The 20,853-nt window shown below is 43.5% G+C and overlaps 1 protein-coding gene across 4 annotated transcripts in view; it reads left to right on the plus strand.

Annotated features, from left to right (window-relative positions):
* The window catches only part of wwp2 (WW domain containing E3 ubiquitin protein ligase 2), a 39,516-nt gene extending 23,185 nt beyond the window's left edge, over positions 1–16,331 (plus strand). For 2 of the 4 annotated variants that reach the window (XM_044017519.1, XM_044017518.1), the window contains exons 11-24: positions 4,557–4,611; positions 6,865–6,946; positions 8,691–8,819; positions 10,434–10,512; positions 11,056–11,127; positions 11,210–11,298; positions 13,007–13,166; positions 13,398–13,531; positions 13,640–13,780; positions 13,867–13,987; positions 14,340–14,444; positions 14,536–14,632; positions 14,809–14,881; positions 15,839–16,331. In XM_044017519.1, coding sequence (XP_043873454.1) covers positions 4,557–4,611; positions 6,865–6,946; positions 8,691–8,819; positions 10,434–10,512; positions 11,056–11,127; positions 11,210–11,298; positions 13,007–13,166; positions 13,398–13,531; positions 13,640–13,780; positions 13,867–13,987; positions 14,340–14,444; positions 14,536–14,632; positions 14,809–14,881; positions 15,839–15,938 — 1,437 coding nt within the window. In that variant the 3' untranslated portion in view covers positions 15,939–16,331. Of the gene's footprint in view, positions 1–4,246; positions 4,378–4,556; positions 4,612–6,864; positions 6,947–8,690; positions 8,820–10,433; positions 10,513–11,055; positions 11,128–11,209; positions 11,299–13,006; positions 13,167–13,397; positions 13,532–13,639; positions 13,781–13,866; positions 13,988–14,339; positions 14,445–14,535; positions 14,633–14,808; positions 14,882–15,838 lie in introns of those variants that run through there. The other 2 variants (XM_044017521.1, XM_044017520.1) reach the window with 2 other exon arrangements.
* Positions 16,332–20,853: the final 4,522 nt, after the last annotated feature.

Consider the following 20,853-nt stretch of genomic DNA (forward strand, 5'->3'; position numbering starts at 1 on the left):
TCCCGCGATCCAAAACCACCGATTTTCTCAATGGGGTTTGGTTGGGAGAGAGCAGTGGTTTACAGACTTGTAGACTCAGAGTTAAGACCTGGTTTTAGGGTAAAGGTTAGAGTTTAAGGGTTGAAACACTGCACTCCCTTAAATACCTATAGGGGTTAGTATAAAATTACCTTCTTCCTTGTCTCGTTTTGGTGTCTTTCTGTAGCAGCACCACAGCGCCACATACAGGCCTGGCATATGTATTGGCGGTGTTGTTGTGGGGGAGGAAGATGTTTCCTGGATGGATGCCGTGTCTTGTTACGTAAAACCACTCCATTTTTGTGTGGACAGATAGATAGAGCCTTTATTAAACTCAGTGCCTCAGAAATGAGGTTTTTCGCCTTGTTAGGACCAGGTTTTTGGATCTCCACGAAGACTAGTTTATGCCAGAAAGGGACCTAAAGAGGTAACAGATACAAGAACACACCCACTCACGCTTACACACAGGCATGTTTATGTGTTCTTTCACAGGTTTTTACAAATCAGTGACACACACACATTTTTCAGTGGCTGCACAATGGTGCTGTGTGTGTGTGTGTGTGTGTGTGTGTGTTTGCAGAGTAATTGCAGCTTGTTAGCGATCGTGGAGAGAACAGCCTCACAGTCATTAACTGCTGTTTCCACCTCCCCCCCTTCCCTTCACTGCTACCACTTCTCCTCTCCCTCCATCCTTCACTTTAGCCCCACTTAAGCCCCACCCACCCTCCTGTCATCCACAGTCCCTTCAGCAACATCTTTGTATCACGGTAATCTCTGCTTTTATTAATCATTTATCGTTTATTTAGCCAGGAAAATACAAGATCTCGTCTTCTTCCAGGGAGTCAAGATAGCAAATACAAATAGTACAAATATTTACAGGGACAGAACTCTTTCTGATATAAAACTCACAGCAGAATATAACAGCTAAAAGGAAGTAGTTAAAAATCTCATAAAAACAGACCCCGAAAAAAATCACAGAAAAAACAGACCCGGAAAAGAATCTCGTGAAAAAACAGACCTGGAAAAAATCTCATAAAACAGACAAAAATCAAAAACAGACCCAGAAAAAATATAAAAACAGACCGAAAAAAAAAAACAAAAGATCTTGTAAAAACAGACCGAAAAAAGATCAACAGACCCGATAAAAGATCTCGTAAAACAGACCCGATAAAAAGATCTCGTAAAAACAGACCCGATAAAAAGATCGTGAAAACAGACCCATAAAAGAAAACAGACCCGATAAAAAGATCGTAAAAACAGACCAAAAAGATGTAAAACAGACCCGATCTAAAAAATAAAAAGATCTCTAAAAACATAAAGATCTAAAACAGACCATAAAAGATCATAAAAACAGAAAAGATCCGTAAAAGATAAAAAGATCTTGTAAAACAGACCCGATAAAAGATCAAAAACAGACCCGATAAAAAGATCTAAAATAAAAGATCAGTAAAAAGAAAAACAGACCCGATAAAAGATCTAAAACAGACCCGATAAAGATATAAAAAGATAAAAGAATAAAACATAAAAGATCTTAAAAGATCTGTAAAAACAGACCCGATAAAAAGATAAAAAAACCGATAAAAAGATCTCCAGACCCGATAAAAGATCTTGTAATCTCCAGATAAAAAGATCTCGTAAAACAGACCCGATAAAAGAAGATAAAAAAGATCATGTAAAAACAGACCCGATAAAAAGATCTCGTAAAAACAGAACCTGTGCTGCCTCCCTCCATCATGTCTCTCACTCCATTCTCACTGAAACAAGGAGCCCTAACAGCAGCACCTGAATCAACCCTGTGTTTAATCACAGAAAACACACACACACACCTGCAGGTTCACACATGTTTACACACACACACACACAGACACACACACCATCTGCCGCTCATATTTTTTGTAAAAAAAAACAACAACTATTCCCTCAGTGTTTTCTCTCGTTCATGAATGAACAATGAACTTCACTGATGTTTAACTCACGTTACGTCCTGCGGAACGCTCCATTAATGCTGCCCAGTGCAGTGCTGTTGTGTTATGGTGTGTTCCAGTTGTGGTTGGAAGTCGGAGTTTTTTTCCTCCTTAAGTCACAAAGTGAGATATGTTTGGGTCTTATTTCCGGTTTATTTATTTCCGACTTCTTCCGACTCAACTGGAACGTGGTGTACTCGGAGGCGACGCCACTCCGAGTTGCGACTTCCGATGTAAATGGAACACATTTATGCTCCGGTTTGAACCAACGACTGTCATTCCACTCTACAAACTAGGCTACATGCTAGTTGTTGCTAGCTGCCAGGTGCAGTTTTTTATCAGCTTGGTTACTTTGACGTGTCGGTAGAATACCGTGGGTAGTTAGTAGTTATTATATTATATTATATTATATTATATCAGACACCAAAAGGTGGTTTCAGGGCCGTCCCTGATCTTAGTCTGGTTTGATCTGGACTCATCAGTGAAAGTGACCTGAACACGTTCAACACGACTTCTTCTCCCAAATCTACAACAAGGAACCTTTAGCTCACAGGATTCTCAACATGCTGCATCTTACTCTCTCTGTCTCTCTCTCCCTCTCTCTCTGTCTCTCCCTCTCTCTCTCTCTCTCTCTCTCTCTCTCTCTCTCTCTCTGTGGAGGATGAATGGTCAGAGCCAGGATGAAGTCATCATGTCTTTATATCATTATATTCTCCTTTTACCTTTTTTAGTCACAGAAAACCCAGAAAGGGTGGAGTGCGGGGGCAAAGATTGGCTGTCGATGGGAGCGACACACACACACACACACTCACACACACATACAGAAGTAGACACACACACACTCACACAGAAACACAGACACACACATACAGGCATGAACACACACACACACTCACACACACACACACACACACACATACAGGCCTTGAACACACACACACACACTCCACACACACACACACACACACACACAGAAACAGACACACACATACACGCAGACACACACACACACAGCTTGAGTGGAAACATATCTGAAAAAGCACTTGTGAGTAATTAGCAGCTGCTGCAAAGACAACTTTATTAAACATGATGCTTCAGCTCAGCAGAGTGGAAAACACTCACTCTCTCACACACACGCGCGCACACACACACACACACACTGCTGCCTCAGTGTCTCTTCAGTGTTTGAAATGCTTTTCTCAGATTGACCTCAGTGACATATAGTGACCACACGAGGCAGCAGAGGTGAAGAGGAAAAGGTGAGTGGTATTTGGTCATTAGCTTTTGTTTTAAAGATAAATATTTCTTTTATTTTTAAATGTCAATTTTAAAACATCACTTTGAGAAGTGAACGTGTCATTTAAAGTGTTGCTGTCATGGAACGTGTGAACGCGTGAACGTGTGAACGCACTGAGTCTGCTGGAGGAGTCACAGTGGGCACAGGACAGGGTTTAAGTGTGTGTGTCTGTGTCTGTGTGTGTGTGTGTGTGTGTTTCTGTGTGTGTCTGCGTGTTTCTGTCTGTGTGTGTCTGTGTGCTTCTGTCTGTGTGTGTGTGTGTATGCTTCTGTCTGTGTGTGTCTGTTTGTGTGTGTTTCTGTGTGTGTGTCTGTGTGTGTGTGTGTGTGTGTGTGTGTGTGTGTGTGTGTGTGTGTGTTTCTGTGTGTGTGTTTTTCTGTCTGTGTGTGTGTGTGTTTCTGTGTGTCTGTGTGTGTCTGTGTGTGTGCTTTGTCTGTGTGTTTCTGTGTGTGTGTGTGTGTGCGTGTGTGTTTCTGTGTGTGTGTGTGTATGTGTTTCTGTGTGTGTGTGTGTTTGTGTGTGTGTGTCGTGTGTGTTTTGTGTGTTTCTGTGTGTTTCTGTGTGTGTGTCTGTGTGTGTGCGTGCAGGCTGAGTAAACCTACAGTGGTTTCCAGGCTCAGGGGTTGAATAAAGGTGCTTTTGTCAGGCTGGTGTGGAGGTGTGGGGTGGGTGGGGTGGGTGGGGTGTGTGGGGTGGGTGGGGGTCTGGTGTCCAGTCTGGAACGAGCATGAATGTTCCCTCAGTTTCTTCAGACATCGCACTTCCCTGCTTACTTTCACAGCAGCGCTTGAAGAGAGCAGGGGAGGAGGAGGAGGAGGAGGACGTCCTCCTCAGGGTGGAGGAGGAGGTGAGGAGCGGGAAGCTGAGGCTGGGTGGGTGGTGCTTGCACGCAGCCAGTGAGCTCATTGGAACAGCGTTGTTGTTTTATCCTCCTACCGAGCGTGTAGTTTTTGGAAAAGCATACGAGCCGCCGCTCGTCCAGCTCCTTCAGTCGCTCCTCATTGCTGCTGCAGAGAGGACCCCCCGTCCACCCGTCCACCCGTCCATCCCGAACACACACACACACACACACATGCACTTTTTGGACGTGTCAACTCTGTGAGTTTTTTCTTTTTTTCTTTGGGAAGCAAACGTTTCCTCTTCTTTTCTCATCATTCGCTCGCTTGTTGCACGGTGACGCGATGAGGCGACGACCACCGGGACAAACTGGAGACGAAAGCTGAGCAGAGACAGAAAATGTCCTCCTAACTGTGTCTCTGTGTCTCTGTGTCTCTCAGCCGTCGGGTGCTCCGGTGGAAAATGACCCTCTGGGCGCGCTGCCTCCTGGATGGGGTGAGTGTTTTTAATCCACTCATTATTCACTGTGTGTGTGTGTGTGTGTGTGTGTACGTCCTGTGTCACCTGCAGGAAGCTGTTGCTCCATCACCGTTATATTCTGGATTAATGAATCAAGTCAAAAATTGTCGGAGCTACAACCCTGAAACAAAAACACAGATTTTATTCACAGTTAACAAGCGGGAAAATGACATTTTTGTCGTTTTTTAGTTCAGTGAAAATGTGTTTGTTGTTCTTTAAAGAGAGTGTGATCAGCTGATCAGTGAGTTATGATTATTCTGTGATTATTCTGTTGTTCCAGTCCATCACTGTACACGCCTCTCACACCGTTACCAATGACACAAGTTATTGATGGGTAATCACACCCATGCAGTTCATTCATTCATTCATTCATAAATGAACACAGATGGATGCTGCTGCTTCACACACACACACGGGCCGTGTTCTCTCTGAAAATCCCTCGCCGTCATGATGCTTTTTCAACATGCTGCGGTTCCTCAAGACGAAAAAACCTCAATTATATCACTGACTTCGTCTCTCTCTCTTTCTTCCCTCCTTTTTTTTGTTTGGCTCTGATTCAAAGAAAAGAAGGAAAAGAGACAGTGGTAAATGAAGACAGTACAACTGTGTGTGTGTGTGTGTGTGTGTGTGTGTGTGTGTGTGTGTGTGTGTGTGTGTGTGTGTGTGTTGGGGGTGAGTGAAAACGTGTGTGAGCTGCTAAATGTGAGCACTACTGTTTCTGTGCCTCCACACACTCCTGTTAATGAGAAAAAGATGTCAAAGACCAGGAGGAGGGGGCGGGGCCACAGCTCCACACACACACACACACACACACAAAGTTTAATTGTGATTTTTGAGGATTAACGCCTCCTGATGATGTTCAGGATATTAAAAAAAGATGAAGAAGAGGACAGGATTTGGAATATTCAGGGATTTAAAAACTTAGAAAAGTCCCAATTCTGACTTTAATCTGAGAAAAAATCCTGAGATTAAGGTGGGTTAGGATTTTTGCAGAAAAACTCAGATTCTGTTTCTCACAATACCCAGAAAAAGTCAGACTTTTCTCTGTGTTATTGATCTCAGAAATCCAAAGTTTCTTCTTTTAGGCTTCTGCCGTGTGTGGTCACTTCATATTCTACAGAGGAAAAGTCAGTCATCTGAGATTAAAGTCAGAATCTTCTGCTCCCTGGTTTGAATTTTGAGGAAAAACTCTAAAGTAAAAAATCTTACTTTAATCTCAGAAAGTTTCCTCGTGACTCTATTTTAAGAATTCTGGGATTAAACTTTGAGTCTTTTTCAGTCACAATACTTTGATTGAAATGTTTTTCATTTCAGAATTCTTTCTTTATTTACTGATATTATGTTTTAAATATTTGTTTCCAAAGGAAACAAAGTTGCAAAGTTGTGGTCTAATCCTAATCCAGACGATTAGGATTAGACCACAACTGTGTGCCGAAATCTGTTTTCATTTTCATTTTTGTGACGCAACATTTTAAAATGAAGCTTCACTTCAGTATACACATACATATACATATATATGTATACATGTATATGTCAGTGTCAGTGTCAGTGTATATGTATGTATATACATATATATGTGTATATATATATACGTATGTATATGTATGTGTATACTGAAGTGAAGCTTCATTTTAAAATGTTGCGTCACAAAAATGAAAACAGATTTTGGCACACAGTTGTGGTCTAATCCTAATCGTCTGGATCACAACTTGTATACAAGGGCTCTATAGCGCCCCCTAAGGTGAAAACGGAGGCAAAATTTAGTTCTACCGAAACTTGGTGGGAAGATGTTCGAGAACAAGACGAACAAGAAAGTCGACTGTAACCACGGCCTCAACTCAACAGGATATACAGTATTTATATATATAAAGGATATTTACGTCAGTTAGAAACATGGACGTTGACTATAAATGTGGTCAAATTCTGCTGTAACACAAATAATGTGGCTCACAATTAAAGAAGTTAATCTTTAATCTTCTTTCTCTGTAATATTTAGTTAGTTTCTCACATGTGTTCATATATAACAGCAGGAAAATGATGTGGTGTGTGTGTGCGTGTGTGTGTGTGTGCGTGTGCACATCAGGTCACAGTGAAATATCACACAGACTCGCTGGTTTTCTGTCCACACTGGGCTGTGATTTTCTTTCCTTTTTCACGCTCAGGTGATCCTTTCATCTCCGTCTCTGTGAGACTTTGTCTTTCAGGGTTTGTTGTCTTTTGTCCCCGCAGAGAAGCGTCAGGACAATGGACGAGTTTACTTTGTCAACCATAACACGAGGACGACGCAGTGGGACGACCCGCGGACCCAAGGGTGAGAGTCGGCTCTGACCTGTGTGTGTGTGTGTGTGTGTGTGTGTGTGACAGCGGACACACTGATGACACACGTCATTTCCTGGAATATTCAGGATTAGTCAGTTCATCAGCAGTGAGTGCAGGGCCGGCCCAAGCCTTTATGGGGCCCTAAGCTAAATGTCATTTGTAGCCAAAGTAACACAATGAACAGCATTAATTACAATTATGTTATTGCAAACCAAACCATGAGAGGGCAGTGACATCACAAATAAACCAAATGTGCTCTAAAATGAGCAACTCTGAAATACAAGCCAATAACATGAAACTTTATATCTAAAGATATGGATCATTTCTCTGATATCACAAACCCAGGCAGCCGCTGAGTTAGTGTGATAAATGATGCTAAAACAGACTGAAGGTCACTGATTGGTCAGAGTGTCGCCACTGAAGAGTCGTGAGAGCGACGTCCGACACAAGAATCAAAGACAACAATGTCCAACTGTAGATTAAAGTTATAAAGACTTAAAGGAAATATGAATGTCTCATCTATGTCGTAGAGAGAGGCAGAAAGATGTCATTTTGGCTCATGTAGATGAAAAACAACAACTCCCAGCATGCACTGCACTAGGGGCAGCGAGCTAACCCCTGTGAGGAATTACATTTAGAATAAATACAATAAATACAAAAACACAAACCAAAATACTCGCCACCCACGGCCGGTGCTCCGGTGCTCGCCGGCTTCTAGTTTTGACTGAAATGCAGGTCTTGTCACTTGCAGCCGTATCAGTTTGAAAACTACATTCAATCACTGTTGTTCTAAGCAGGGCCATTTGAAGGAATTCGGGGGCCCCAAGCTAAATGAACATGGAGGGCCCCCCCCCCACACACACACGTAAAGCCTACAGAAACCAGCCATACAGTTTAAGTTCACCCACACTTTATAAATAAAAAATGTTGACAGTGCAAATACTGCTGTTGCATATACTGTACATAAGTTTGAACATCAACACTTTCAAAATAAAACACAGAAAAAGGACGCATTGTTCACAATCACAAACAAACTATAAAGAGTGCAGGTGGTGTAGTAATTTAAAAATACAACATAAATACTGCCAGCCAGGTGTCAGCGACTACTGAGAGGGCCCCCCTTGATGGGGATCCCGATAACAGTGTCATTGGCCTCTCAGTAGTCAATCACAGCCAATGACACTGTTATCGGGATCCCCCTCAAGGAGGCCCCTCTCAGTAGTCGCTGACAGCAGCCAGCCACCTGGCTGGTTTACTCTGGTTCTAAGTTTACTTTGCTAACAGGGTTAACAAAGATGGCCGACACCGTGTTTACATTCTGGGAATAAAGTCTCGTCTTCCTATGGGTGAGTCTAAAAAGTGCGGAACTGGCGTTGTAGCTTCAAACCTTGGACTGAAAAAACTGATCTACTTATAATCCCAAATCCATTTATCTTTGCAAAGTCTTGAGTCTGAAGTACTGAACCATTCTGTCCATTAATCTGAACTAATGAGTCACTTCGGTTTACAAGTCACTCGCCGTGACGACTCTGCCCACATTGAGGGGGGAGCTGTAGTCATGGAAACCAAACCAAACCAAGTTGTGCTGGAACTGTAGAATGGTAAACAAGTAGCAGCCAGTAAACGTTCAGGAGTTACCCTCTGGGAGAGGAGGGGGGTCGTGTGTGGTAGTTTCATCCCCAGGACGGGGCTCCTCAGGCTGGGTGTCCGTGCTCACTGCCCTCTCCCTGTTTCAGGATGATCAAGGAGCACCCCCTGCCCCCGGGCTGGGAGATGAAGTACACCGCAGAGGGAGTCCGATATTTTGTGGACCACAACTCTCGCACGACCACCTTTAAAGATCCTCGACCCGGGTTTGAGTCAGGGTAAATATTCCCGCAGACCTCCCTTCCAATACCTATTCATCTTCTCCTTCTTCTTCTTGTTCCTCTTCTTCTTCAAACATAAACAGGATCATCTGAGAGCAGTGACCTCAAACAAACACCGTCTTATAAAACATAAAGGCTCGCTTCATAAAACCTACGCGGGTTTAAGTTCACCATGTTTTCAGAACACGCTCACGTCTTTAACTTCACTGTGAGACAGAGGGTTGGAAAGCACTCGCTCTACTACCGGACTAAACTTAACCTTTACTAGAACTACGACTGGACTGGACTAAACTTAACCTTGACTAGAACTACGACTGGACTGGACTAAACTTAACCTTGACTAGAACTACTGGACTGGACTGGACTAAATCCTTGACTAGAACTACGACTGGACTGGACTGGACTAAACTTAACCTTGACTAGAACTATGAACTAGAACTACTACTGGACTAAACTTAACCTTGACTAGAACTACTACTGGACTAAACTTAACTCTAGAACTACAACTGGACTAAACTTAACCTTGACTAGAACTACTGACTGGACTGAACTTAACTAGAACTACGACTGGACTAAACTTAACCTTGACCAGAACTACTACTGGACTAAACTTAACCCTGACTAGAACTACTACTGACTAAACTTAACTTAACCTTGACTAGAACTACTGACTAAACTTAACCTTGACTAGAACTACTACTGGACTAAACTTAACAACTGGACTAAACTTAACCTTGACTAGAACTATGACTGACTAAACTAGAACTACTACTGGACTAAACTTAACATTAACTAGAACTAACTGACTGGACTAAACTTAACTGACTAGACTGACTAGAACGACTGGACTAAACTTAACCTTGACTAGAACTACGACTGGACTAAACTTAACTTAACCTTGACTAGAACTACTACTGACTAAACTTTAATTGACTAGAACTACTACTGGACTAAATTTAACTACTAGACTAAACTTAAACCTTGACTAAACTTAACTTAAACTACTACTACTGGACTAACTTAACCTTGACTAGAACTACTACTGACAAACTAACTTAACCTTGACTAGAACTACTAACTTAAACTTAACTAAACTTAACCTTAACTAGAACTACTGGACTAAACTTAAACTACTGACTGACTAAACTAACTTAACCTTGACTAGAACTACTACTGGACTAAACTTAACCTTGACTAGAACTACTAGACTAAACTAACCTGGACTAAACTTTGGACTACCACTGGACTAAACTTAATCTTAACTAGAACTACTACTGGACTGGACTAAACTTAACCTTAACTAGAACTACTACTGGACTGAACTAAACTTAACCTTGACTAGAACTACTACTGGACTAAACTTAACTTAACCTTGACTTGAACTACGACTGGACTAAACTTAACCTTAACTAGAACTACGACTGGACTAAACTTAACCTTAACTAGAACTACTACTGGACTAAACTTAACCCTCCTCTTTCTTCTCCTCCGCCTCGTCCTCCTTCATTTCACTCTTCCCCTCCATCCTGTTCCTTTTATTCCTCATTTTTCTCTCTCTCTCTCTCTGTCTGTCTGTCTCTCTGTCTCTCTGTCTGTCTTTCTCTCTCTCAGATCTCGACAGGGAGGTTCACCCGGCGCTTACGACCGCAGTTTCAGGTGGAAATACCACCAGTTCCGTTTCCTGTGCCATGTGAGTGTTTAGTGGCATCTGCAGCCACACGCACATGCACACGTGCACACACGCACACGTGCACACACGCACACGTGCACACACACGCACGCACACACACGCACACACACACGACTGTGTGAGCTCAGCAGAAGTGTGTTTTTTGACGACTGAATATTGGATCTGGTTCTTTGTCGTCTCAGCACGTGCGCTCAGCCTTAAAGGGACAGACGTACAAAATCAGTGTCACTGTGAGACAGACTGTTCAACAGGAAACTGACGTTTGTAAAGCACTCGCTCTCCCACACCAAAGTCCACAGAGAAAATGAGTAATTTTAGCTGCTGGTCCTCTGCTGCCTCGTGTGGTCACTTTGTGTCATTGAGGTCAATCTGAACTTCGATCAACAGCTCCTGTGTGCTGTGATGTAAAATCACTGATGTTCTCTGGACTTTGGTGTGGGAGAGTGAGTGTTTTACTTGATCCCCATGTACTTTTGTTTGTGTTGCTGTGTTTTCTCGAGTCTCCTCTCTTGTAGTGACATCATTTCCTCTCTCTCTCTGCAGTCCAACGCGTTGCCCAGTCACGTGAAAATCTCTGTGTCCAGACAGACGCTGTTTGAGGACTCGTTTCAGCAGGTCAGAGACCAGAACCACCGCCCTGACCACAGTGTCTCGTGTCTACAAGAAATACATATAAAATAAACACTTCCTTCATCAGATCATGAACGTCAAGCCGTACGACCTCCGTCGTCGTCTCTACATCATCATGAGAGGAGAGGAGGGGCTGGACTACGGCGGCATCGCCAGGTGAGTGAACCAAGCGCTCCCTCCCCGCCCTCGTTGCGTTCACTGTCGCTCTGTGTGTGTTTGTGTTGTTGTTAAATGTTGGTGTTGGTGGTTCTGTCACTTTTCTCGTGTCCGACACAGACACCGCGACACGTTTGTGACGGTCATTTTATTTTTGACTCCTCTGTTCTCACATGTCCATCCACACGCGTCCTCCTGCGTGTCTCTCTGTATATTCCTGTTGCAGTTCATCGTCATCATTATTATTATTGTGTGTGTGTGTGTGTGTGTGTGTGTGTCCGGCACTGTCTCCATCTTTTCTGTTTGGTTTCACATTGTGTCTCTGTCTCCGGTGTCACGTCAGTGGTTTTACCCTATGGTAGGTGACATCATGCTGTTCTACCACAGGGTAGAACCACGGACGGGATGTTGGGAGGTGTCTGCGTCCGTCCATACGTCCTCCATTAACCCCCAGACGGGGGGAGGGAGGGCACAGGTTGTGGGTCTGCTGGTGTTGGTGGTGGTTCCTCGTTCTTTTCTAACCTTCATCTCTCCACAGTCTTCCACATTGTTGTACCTCTGCTCTGTCTTTATGTGTTTTCTGTGTAAAATGTTGCTCAATGTGTGTGTTCTCCACATATAGTCTAATTTCAATTCAGAAAAGGGGAGGAAACCTTTTCTGGACACATCGTCTAACTCTCATTTCTCAACTTAATTTCAGTCTAAATTTAGAAAATAAGGTTTTATTCAACAAAGAGATTTGTTGTCAGATGTTTGTGTCTCATGTGTCGAGAAACTGGGACAAACTAGTATTTACTGGCCACTTAACTAAAGACTCACGTCAGTTTAACATCATCTAAAGAACACGTCCATGTCTTTGTCTCACTGTGAGACACACAACAGGAAACACTCACTCTCCCACACCAAAGTCCACAGAGAAAACCAGTGATTTTAGCTGCTGATCCTCTGCTGCCTCGTGTGGTCACTGTGTGTGTGTGTGTGGTTTACAACACTCTCACAGTGAGATAAAGTTAATCTAATGTAGATTATTAATAATAAAGTTTTGGGGTGTTGGTTCATAAAGTGTTTTTTAAACAATTTAAACTCTGAAATGTTGGATGATTTCTTTGTTTTATGGAGCAAAGAAAACAGGAAGTATAAAAAGTGATCTCATCGTCTGCTCATGTGATCAATAATGATTCTTCTGCCTTTGATTTAAATGTCATGTGATTTATTTTTATTTTAAGTTTGTGATTGAGAGAAAAAATAAACTTGGACCTTGTTTTACTTTGAAAGTGTTTTCAGAATGATGCTGGTGTTTTATTTTGTAAAAAGGTGTGTGACTCTGTCTGTTCCTGTCTGTCTCTCTCTCCCTGTCTCTGTCTGTGTTTCTCTATCTCTGTGTCCGTGTCTCTCTGTCTCTGTGTCTCTCTCTCTGTGTCTCTGTCTGTCTCTCTGTCTCTGTGTCTCTCTCTCTGTGTCTCTCTGTCTCTCTGTCTCTCTCTCTGTGTCTCTGTCTGTGTCTCTCTGTCTCTCTCTCTGTGTCTCTGTCTCTCTCTGTCTCTCTCTCTGTGTCTCTGTCTGTGTCTCTCTGTCTCTCTCTGTGTCTCTCTCTCTGTCTCTGTCTGTCTCTCTCTCTGTGTCTCTCTCTCTGTGTCTCTGTCTCTCTCTCTGTCTCTGTGTCTCTCTGTCTCTGTGTCTCTGTCTGTGTCTCTCTGTGTCCCTGCAGGGAGTGGTTCTTCCTCTTGTCTCACGAGGTCCTGAACCCCATGTACTGTCTGTTTGAATACGCCGGCAAGAACAACTACTGTCTCCAGATCAACCCGGCGTCGTCCATCAACCCAGATCACCTGACCTACTTCCGCTTCATCGGTCGCTTCATCGCCATGGTGACGTTAATGAAGTTACCTGTTGCTGCTTCACACGTGATGGTTGATTAGTGATTAGTCTTTTAATCAGCTTCACTGATGCTATGTTTTTTTTTGTGTTTGAAGAAGTGACTTCCTCTATATTTATACTGCTCATCGTTGTAGTATATAATCGTGTGGTTAACAGACTGGATTTGTTTATAGTCTCTACACACACACACGAAGCATAACATTGTGACTCCGCCCCCTCAGGCATTGTATCATGGGAAGTTTATTGACACCGGCTTCACGCTGCCGTTCTACAAACGTATGTTGGACAAGAAGCCGACGCTCAAAGACCTGGAGTCCATCGATCCAGAGTTTTATAACTCCATCATGTGGGTGAAGTAAGTAACTGCAGCGCAACCACGGCCTTTATATACTCACACATGTATGTGTGTATATATATATATATATATATATGTTTATACACGTGTTTGTGTGTCTGTGTCCAGAGAGAACAACCTGGAAGAATGTGGTGTGGAGCTCTACTTCGCTCAGGACATGGAAATCCTGGGGAAAGTGTCGACTCACCAGCTGAAGGACGACGGAGAGAACGAGCTGGTGACGGAGGACAACAAAGAGGAGTACATCAGGTCTGTGAACCACACACACACACACACACACACACTGACCTGAGGAGAGAGCAGCGTTGAAATGTGTGTGTGTGTGTGTGAGACAGTCTGTTGACAGACTGGAGATTCACTCGTGGTGTAGAAGAACAAACCAAAGCTTTTCTGGACGGATTCAACGAGGTGGTTCCTCTGGAGTGGCTGCGTTACTTTGATGAGAAGGAGCTGGAGGTACGAGCACTGTCACTGAAGTTATATATATATATATATATATATATATATATATATATATATATGTATGTATATATCTATATATATATATATATAGATACATATCTATCTATATATATATATACGTGTGTGTGTGTGTATGTATATATATGTGTATATATATGTATATGTATATATGACTATATAACTGTATTTACGACTATATAACTGTGACGTCTGATCCATTTATTTTTTCATGTCACACCTGTTAACATTGAGGCTTATGACTATTACTATTGCTACAGCCTCTGATTCTGAATAACCAAACTTCCTGTTTGTTTGTTTGTTTGTTTGTTTGTTTGTTTGGTTCCAGCTCATGCTCTGTGGGATGCAGGAGATCGATATGTCAGACTGGCAGAGGAACACGATCTACAGACACTACACCAAGAACAGCAAACAGATCCACTGGTTCTGGCAGGTACACATACACATACACACCCACACACACACACACACACACCTGTGGTTGTGTGTGTGTGTCATGTGACGGCTGTGTTGTTGTCCTGCAGGTGGTGAAGGACATGGACAACGAGAAGAGAATCCGTCTGCTTCAGTTTGTGACAGGAACCTGTCGACTTCCTGTTGGAGGCTTCAATGAGCTTATAGGTAAAATCACAGGCCTTTATTGTGAAACTACAGACAGGAAGTGTTTCCTTAAGAAGACGTCTTTAAAAGATTTTTGTGATCAAACAGTTGTTTTTAGATGATGTCAGATAATTCAAATCAAAAGATGTTTAATCTTTTATTGTGATTGTTTTTCTTCTTCTCCTTCCTGTCTGCAGGAAGTAACGGTCCCCAGAAGTTCTGCATCGACAAAGTGGGGAAAGAGACTTGGCTTCCAAGAAGTCACACATGGTGAGCCTAGCTGCACATCGTTAGCTTAGCTTTGAAGCTAACAGTCCATTTTCATTTGTTTTCTCATGTCTTTTTACCTGAGACTAATATTAGCTGCTATGTTAGCATAGAGCTACCCTTTACTTATGCTGGAGCTAACCAATACCTATCTAACGCTCTCACCAGTTAGAGCTAATCCCCATGCTAGTGCTAACCTAATAAAAACCGGTGAGCTACAGAGAAAGGAAGGTGTCGTATTTCAACAACGGTTGATGGTAGAGAGTAAAAGTGTCCGGAGGTTTTCAGGAGCTCATACGTGTACATTGACAGAGAAATGACCGTTTTCTCAGCAGAGTTTTAACATGGCAGTGAATGAGAGGTTTTCAGGTGATTTTAAGAAAAAGTGCAAGTCATATGAAAATGAAAACAACACACAGGGTTAGACGACAACCACAGCAACGTTTTCATGGACCTCAGCTAGCGCGTGCCGCTATACTGACACGATACACACTCATAACAAAAGTACAAAACTTAAACTGCGATTGTATAAAAACTCTAATATGTATCAAACCTTTGATTTTGGTGAGAAAAGTCTTGGCTCCAAAGTGCCAAAGTGGGCTGGGTTGTAATCGCTTCCAATTCATGTGAATGTGGAAATTCTTTGCAGATTTTTGCGATTTTTGTCACCATGGTTACTCGAAATGCTTAGAAAATTCAGAACACACCATTCCCGATCAAACTGCACGTTTTGATACCGGTGTGTGGGGTTTTTCTCACTAAGAACTATTGACCAAATTCTTCCACATACAGCGACAGTTTTAAAAAGAGGGCGGGGCTTCACTGTTTCTTATTTACGATCTAACGCTGAAGAAGTGCTGAGATCAGACAAGCTATTTATTGCGACAAACGTGACGTGTAGACATGCATCTCCTTCAGCAGTCGGGTCATGTGACTCCTCCCCCTCTTCCTTGTCCGCAGCTTCAACCGCCTGGACCTGCCGCCGTACCGAAGTCTGGAGCAGCTGCGAGAGAAACTGCTGTTCGCCATCGAGGAGACGGAGGGGTTCGGTCAAGAGTGACCCGAGAGGGCGGGGAAACAAAATGGCCCGAAGGAGGAGTTGTACATTCAGTGGGACAGTTTTTGTTTTTGTTGTTAATGATAATGAAATAAAGTTTTCATTTGTTAATCACTGGGCGGAGAAATCGCCCTATCACAGTCAGTCAGGGCGATCATGTGACGGAAAGAATTATATTTGTCTCGGCTCAGAAAAAAACCTGTTTTAAACCTTTTAAAAAAGACGCCCCGACAGGAAGTGTGTGTGTGTTTGTACAGGAAGTGACAGGTCGGGCACTTTTGTCCGACAGGTGACAGAAGGGACTTATTTTTTTTTAATTTTCCTGTTCAGTGTGAAATTCAGAGAAATATTGAATCTCATGTACATAACAACAAATAAATGAAATTTCAATCTTGAGTTGTGTCGATGTTTTTTATTTATTTATATATTTAAATATTTTTGATGTTTATGTGAAAACCAATATTAATACAAAGTAATAAGAAAAGATAATATACAATAATAAGGCTTTTAAACTCAGCCCTAAGTTGAGTTTGATTAAACCACTGTGACGCTTGTTAATGTTACCAGTAGAGGGCAGTATAATCACATAAGTATTATTATTCAAACTTGAATTAAACTAGTGGGGAAAAAACGGTTTAATAACAAAAGTTAGACCTTTAACACAGTTCAAATGTTTTTCTCCTTATGTTATTAGATGCTTGTAGGGCGCCCCCTGGTGACACTAAGTTTTGGCATTGAAAATAAAATTTGTTGAAGACAAGACAAAACAAAAAAAATTAAAATCTTATTGGCCTCATGGTAACTGTGTCCATGGCAACAGTCACCGAGTACAAATACTTCATTACTGTACAAAATGACGTACCTGTACTTTAAATAATATTATAAATGTATTGTATACTTTTACTCCACTACATTTCCTCTAACTCTCTCTGTTACTCGTTACTGCCAAGAAAAATCAGAAGAAACGTGGTTATTATGGTCTGTATTTTTATAGAGCTTTTCTAGTCTTGATGAACTGCTTTAACACATTCACACGCTGCGACATGAGGTTAAGTGTCTTTGCTCAAGGACACGTATGTAGACAAGCAGAGCCAGGAATTGAACCCACAACCCTTCCAGTTGAAAGACAACTTGTCCTACCACTGACCACGTACTTTTACTCAAGTATTACTTCAAAGTACTATAGACTGATGTTATGATTTTCATCATTGTAAACCAGCATCGGAAATCGATTATATGGACTGTTTCGTTGTTTCCTGCTTCTCTCCTATTGGTCAGATTGGGTCAGCTGACTGGAGTCATGTGTCATGTGACTGAGCTGCTGTTTACGTGACAGGAAGAAGAAGAAGAACAAGAAGAACAAGAAGAACAAGAGGAAGAACAAGAAGAAGAAGAAGAACAACAACAACAACAACAACAACAACAACAACAACCACCACCACCACCATGTTGGAGTCGCTTCAGCGGCCGCAGAGCAGCGTCACAGTGGTGGCTGTCATCCCGGGGAACCAGCGCGGTGCCGCGGTCGCGGACATCCGCAGAGCGGAGCTCGCTCCCGGCAGCGGCTCCGTGCTCGGCTGCGTGCTGGGGCTCCGGGGCGGCGGCGGCGGCGGCGGCCGGTTGGTGGTGTGGGACGCGGCGGACAGAGAGGCGCCTCCGGCAGCGGTGGACGACAGCTGCTCAGAGTGAGTGACGTAATGCTTGTATTTCTGATCATGCTCTTCATGCAGGGCCGTGTTAGCAGATTCTGGGGGCCCAACACATCAGTGTCTGCTCTGTGTTTCCTTCACGGTGCAGTTCGGTTTGGTTTGGAACGTCCTGGGTCAGGCTTCATGGAATTAGACCGTGGTTCAGAACTGTCTTCTCTAAACCTGCAAATTGACACAACTGTTATATTTCTGCTCCTGGTCCCTCTCTGTCCACTCCTCTGTCCCCTCTGTCCCTCCTCTGTTTCTCCTCTGTCCTCCATTTGTCCTTTCACCCCAACCTGTCTAGGCAGACGCCTATATAATAAACCATAATAAGATCCAGATGGACAGACTCCATGCCCGTGTCTACCTCCTGCTCATTGAGCTGTTGCTTCAAAACTCAGTAGCCAATCAGCAGGCAGCTCCCTAAGCCCCGCCCATGGTCATTCTGATCATTGTAAACCAACATGTCTGCTGTTTGTTATCTAAAACACAACTTTTCAATGTTGTCCTAGTTTTTCCTGGGAGGAGGTGAGCAGCAGCAGCAGCAGCAGCATCAGCAGCAGCAGCAGCAGCAGCTTCAGGCTGGTGGCAGTAGGATGTGAGTGTGACCTGAAGCTGCTGCAGGTGACAGTGCAGCGGTCGACGTGCGTCTCCGTCCTCTGTGTCTCTCACTGTCCTGCAGACGAGCTGCTGCAGACGCTCACAGAGCAGGTCGACGGTGACGAGCAGCTCCGTGAGCTGCGGTCGATGCGCGTGTTGTCCTTCGCCGCCGGCCGATGCCGCGCGCTGCTGAACGACCACTGGCTGCTGCAGCTGCAGTGGCGGCGGCAAGAGGAGGCGGAGCCACAGAAGTTGACCTGGCGCCGCCTCGGGGCGTCGGGGGATGGCGAGGGACGCGCCGCCGTCCATCACTGCCTCTGCAGAGACTTCCTGTTCACCCTCGGCTCCTCTGGACTCATACGTATCCTGAAACATGACCATTAGCTGTTTTTTTATCTCCCAATATCCCAGCAGGCTTTTCTTTAACCCCGCCCCATCAGGCGTGTATGACATCACTGACGGCTGTTTGCTGGCGAGCGTCGACCTCCCTGCTTACCTGAGCTCTGTCCCAGTGGACGAGGAGTACGTCTTCCCGTCGTCGTCGTCCTTCTGTGTCCTGCAGGTGTCAGCTGACCTCAGCACGGCCGTCGCTGTCACTCAGACTCACGCCGCCGTCGCTGTCGACCTCGACCTTTACTTCAGGTGCAGAGAGAAGAAAAACAAGTTCTCTCCTTATTTAAAAAAAACATTTTCTAAGAATTTTGTGTGTTTTTTTCCTTAAAATTCAGATTTTTTTTTCTAAAAATGTTGTGTTTTTTTTCTTAAAATTCAGATTTTTTTCTAACAATTTTGTGTTTTGTTTTTTAAATTCTGACTTTTTTTCTAAAAATTTTGTGTTTTGTTTTTTAAATTCTGACTTTTTTTCTAAAAATTGTGTTTTCCTTAAAATTCAGATTTTTTTTTCTAAAAATGTTGTGTTTTTTTTCTTAAAATTCAGATTTTTTTCTAAGAATTTTGTGTTTTGTTTTTTTAAATTCTGACTTTTTTTCTAAAAATGTTGTGTTTTGTTTTTTAAATTCTGACTTTTTTTTCTAAAAATTGTGTTTTCCTTAAAATTCAGATTTTTTTTTCTAAAAATGTTGTGTTTTGTTTTTTTAAATTCTGACTTTTTTTCTAAAAATTGTGTTTTCCTTAAAATTCAGATTTTTTTTTCTAAAAATTTTGTGGTTTTTTTTCTCTTCAATTTTTTTTGTCATTTTCTTGAAAGTGCTCCAAACAAACATGACGCTGATGTTTCTCTCCTCCAGAATGTTTCCGCAGCACCTGCTGTGTGCAGCGCCCCCTGCTGGGCCCCCTCTGCATGCACAGCAGCCGGGAGACCAGGACCGCCTGCTGAGCTCCAGCTGCAGCCTCGCCGCCCTCGGCTCCACTTTCAGTCCCGACCGGTAAACTGCTGACGGGACCAGGTCTGAGTCCAGACCCGAGTCCAGACCCGGCTCCACTTCAATTAAAGGGATAGTTTAGGTTTTTAAGTGCGGATGTCGGAGAAAAACATGGCTGCCAGTGTGGACACCAGGAATCACCATAGCAACTAAACAAAAGATGTCACTTTAAGTCTGCGATGTCTTTAAGAACATGTCCACGTCTTTGTCTCACTGTGAGACACACTTTACCAACAGGAAAGTGAAGTTTGTAAAACACTCACTCTCTCACACCAAAGTCCACAGAGAAAAACTGCTGCCTCGTGTGGTCACTTTGTGTCACTGACGTTAATGTGAACAAAGTGTGTTGTGTGTGTGCGCGCGCGTGTGCGTGAGTGTGTGTGTGTGTGTGTGTTTTGTGTGTGTTGTGTGTTGTGTGTGTGTGTTGTGTGTGTGTGCGTGTGTGTGTGTGTGTGTGTGTGTGTGTGTGTGGACTTTGGTGTGACAGAGTGAGTGTTTTACAAACTTGTGTCTCACAGTGAAGATGAAGCTACAAACTCATTACTTCACTAACCTAATCTGAGGATGAGGATGAGGATTATATTCGCTGTGTTTGTGTTTATTTTTAAAAGCACAGAGAACGTGTTAGTCTGTCACTTTAATCTTTGATGACAAACTGAAGCAACTCCAGAGATGTTTAGCATTGGTTACCATGGTGATTTACCTCAATAAGTAGTGAACCAGCTTTTTTAGGATGAAAACCCTTTGTTAAATCCTTAATTTCTCCAGATTATCACACCGTTCATCCATTTCATTTTACCCTTCATCCTCTGACTTCACCTGCAGGTCCTGGGAATCTCGTTTGGCGTCCATGTACAGCAGAGCCCAGCAGGCTCCAGCTGCCTCCCCTTCCCCCTTCTCCCCCTCCTCCAGGACGTCCTGGTCCACCTCCCTCCCCCACCTGGAGTCCCACCAGGCTCCGTCCTCGGCCCGCAGCAGAATCCCCTGTGGCTTCGCGACTGTGACTTTCTCCGTCCCCGAGTCGTCTTCGTCGACGCTGCTCTCCGTCTCCGAGTTTTCTGTCCTGCTCACCTTCGTCTCCCCCGGCAACAAGCAGACCTCAGTGGCCTCATGGGACCTGGAGTCTGGCAGTGTGAGCTACCATGAGGTGGAGGGCGAGGCTGCTCCGGTGCAACGCTGTGGAGAGAGACAGCACAGACTGCTGCTGACCAGTGAGTCTGGACACACACACACATGCACACACAC

The sequence above is a fragment of the Solea senegalensis genome, unplaced genomic scaffold (genome assembly GCF_019176455.1).
Source record: "Solea senegalensis isolate Sse05_10M unplaced genomic scaffold, IFAPA_SoseM_1 scf7180000015554, whole genome shotgun sequence".
NCBI lineage: Eukaryota > Metazoa > Chordata > Actinopteri > Pleuronectiformes > Soleidae > Solea > Solea senegalensis.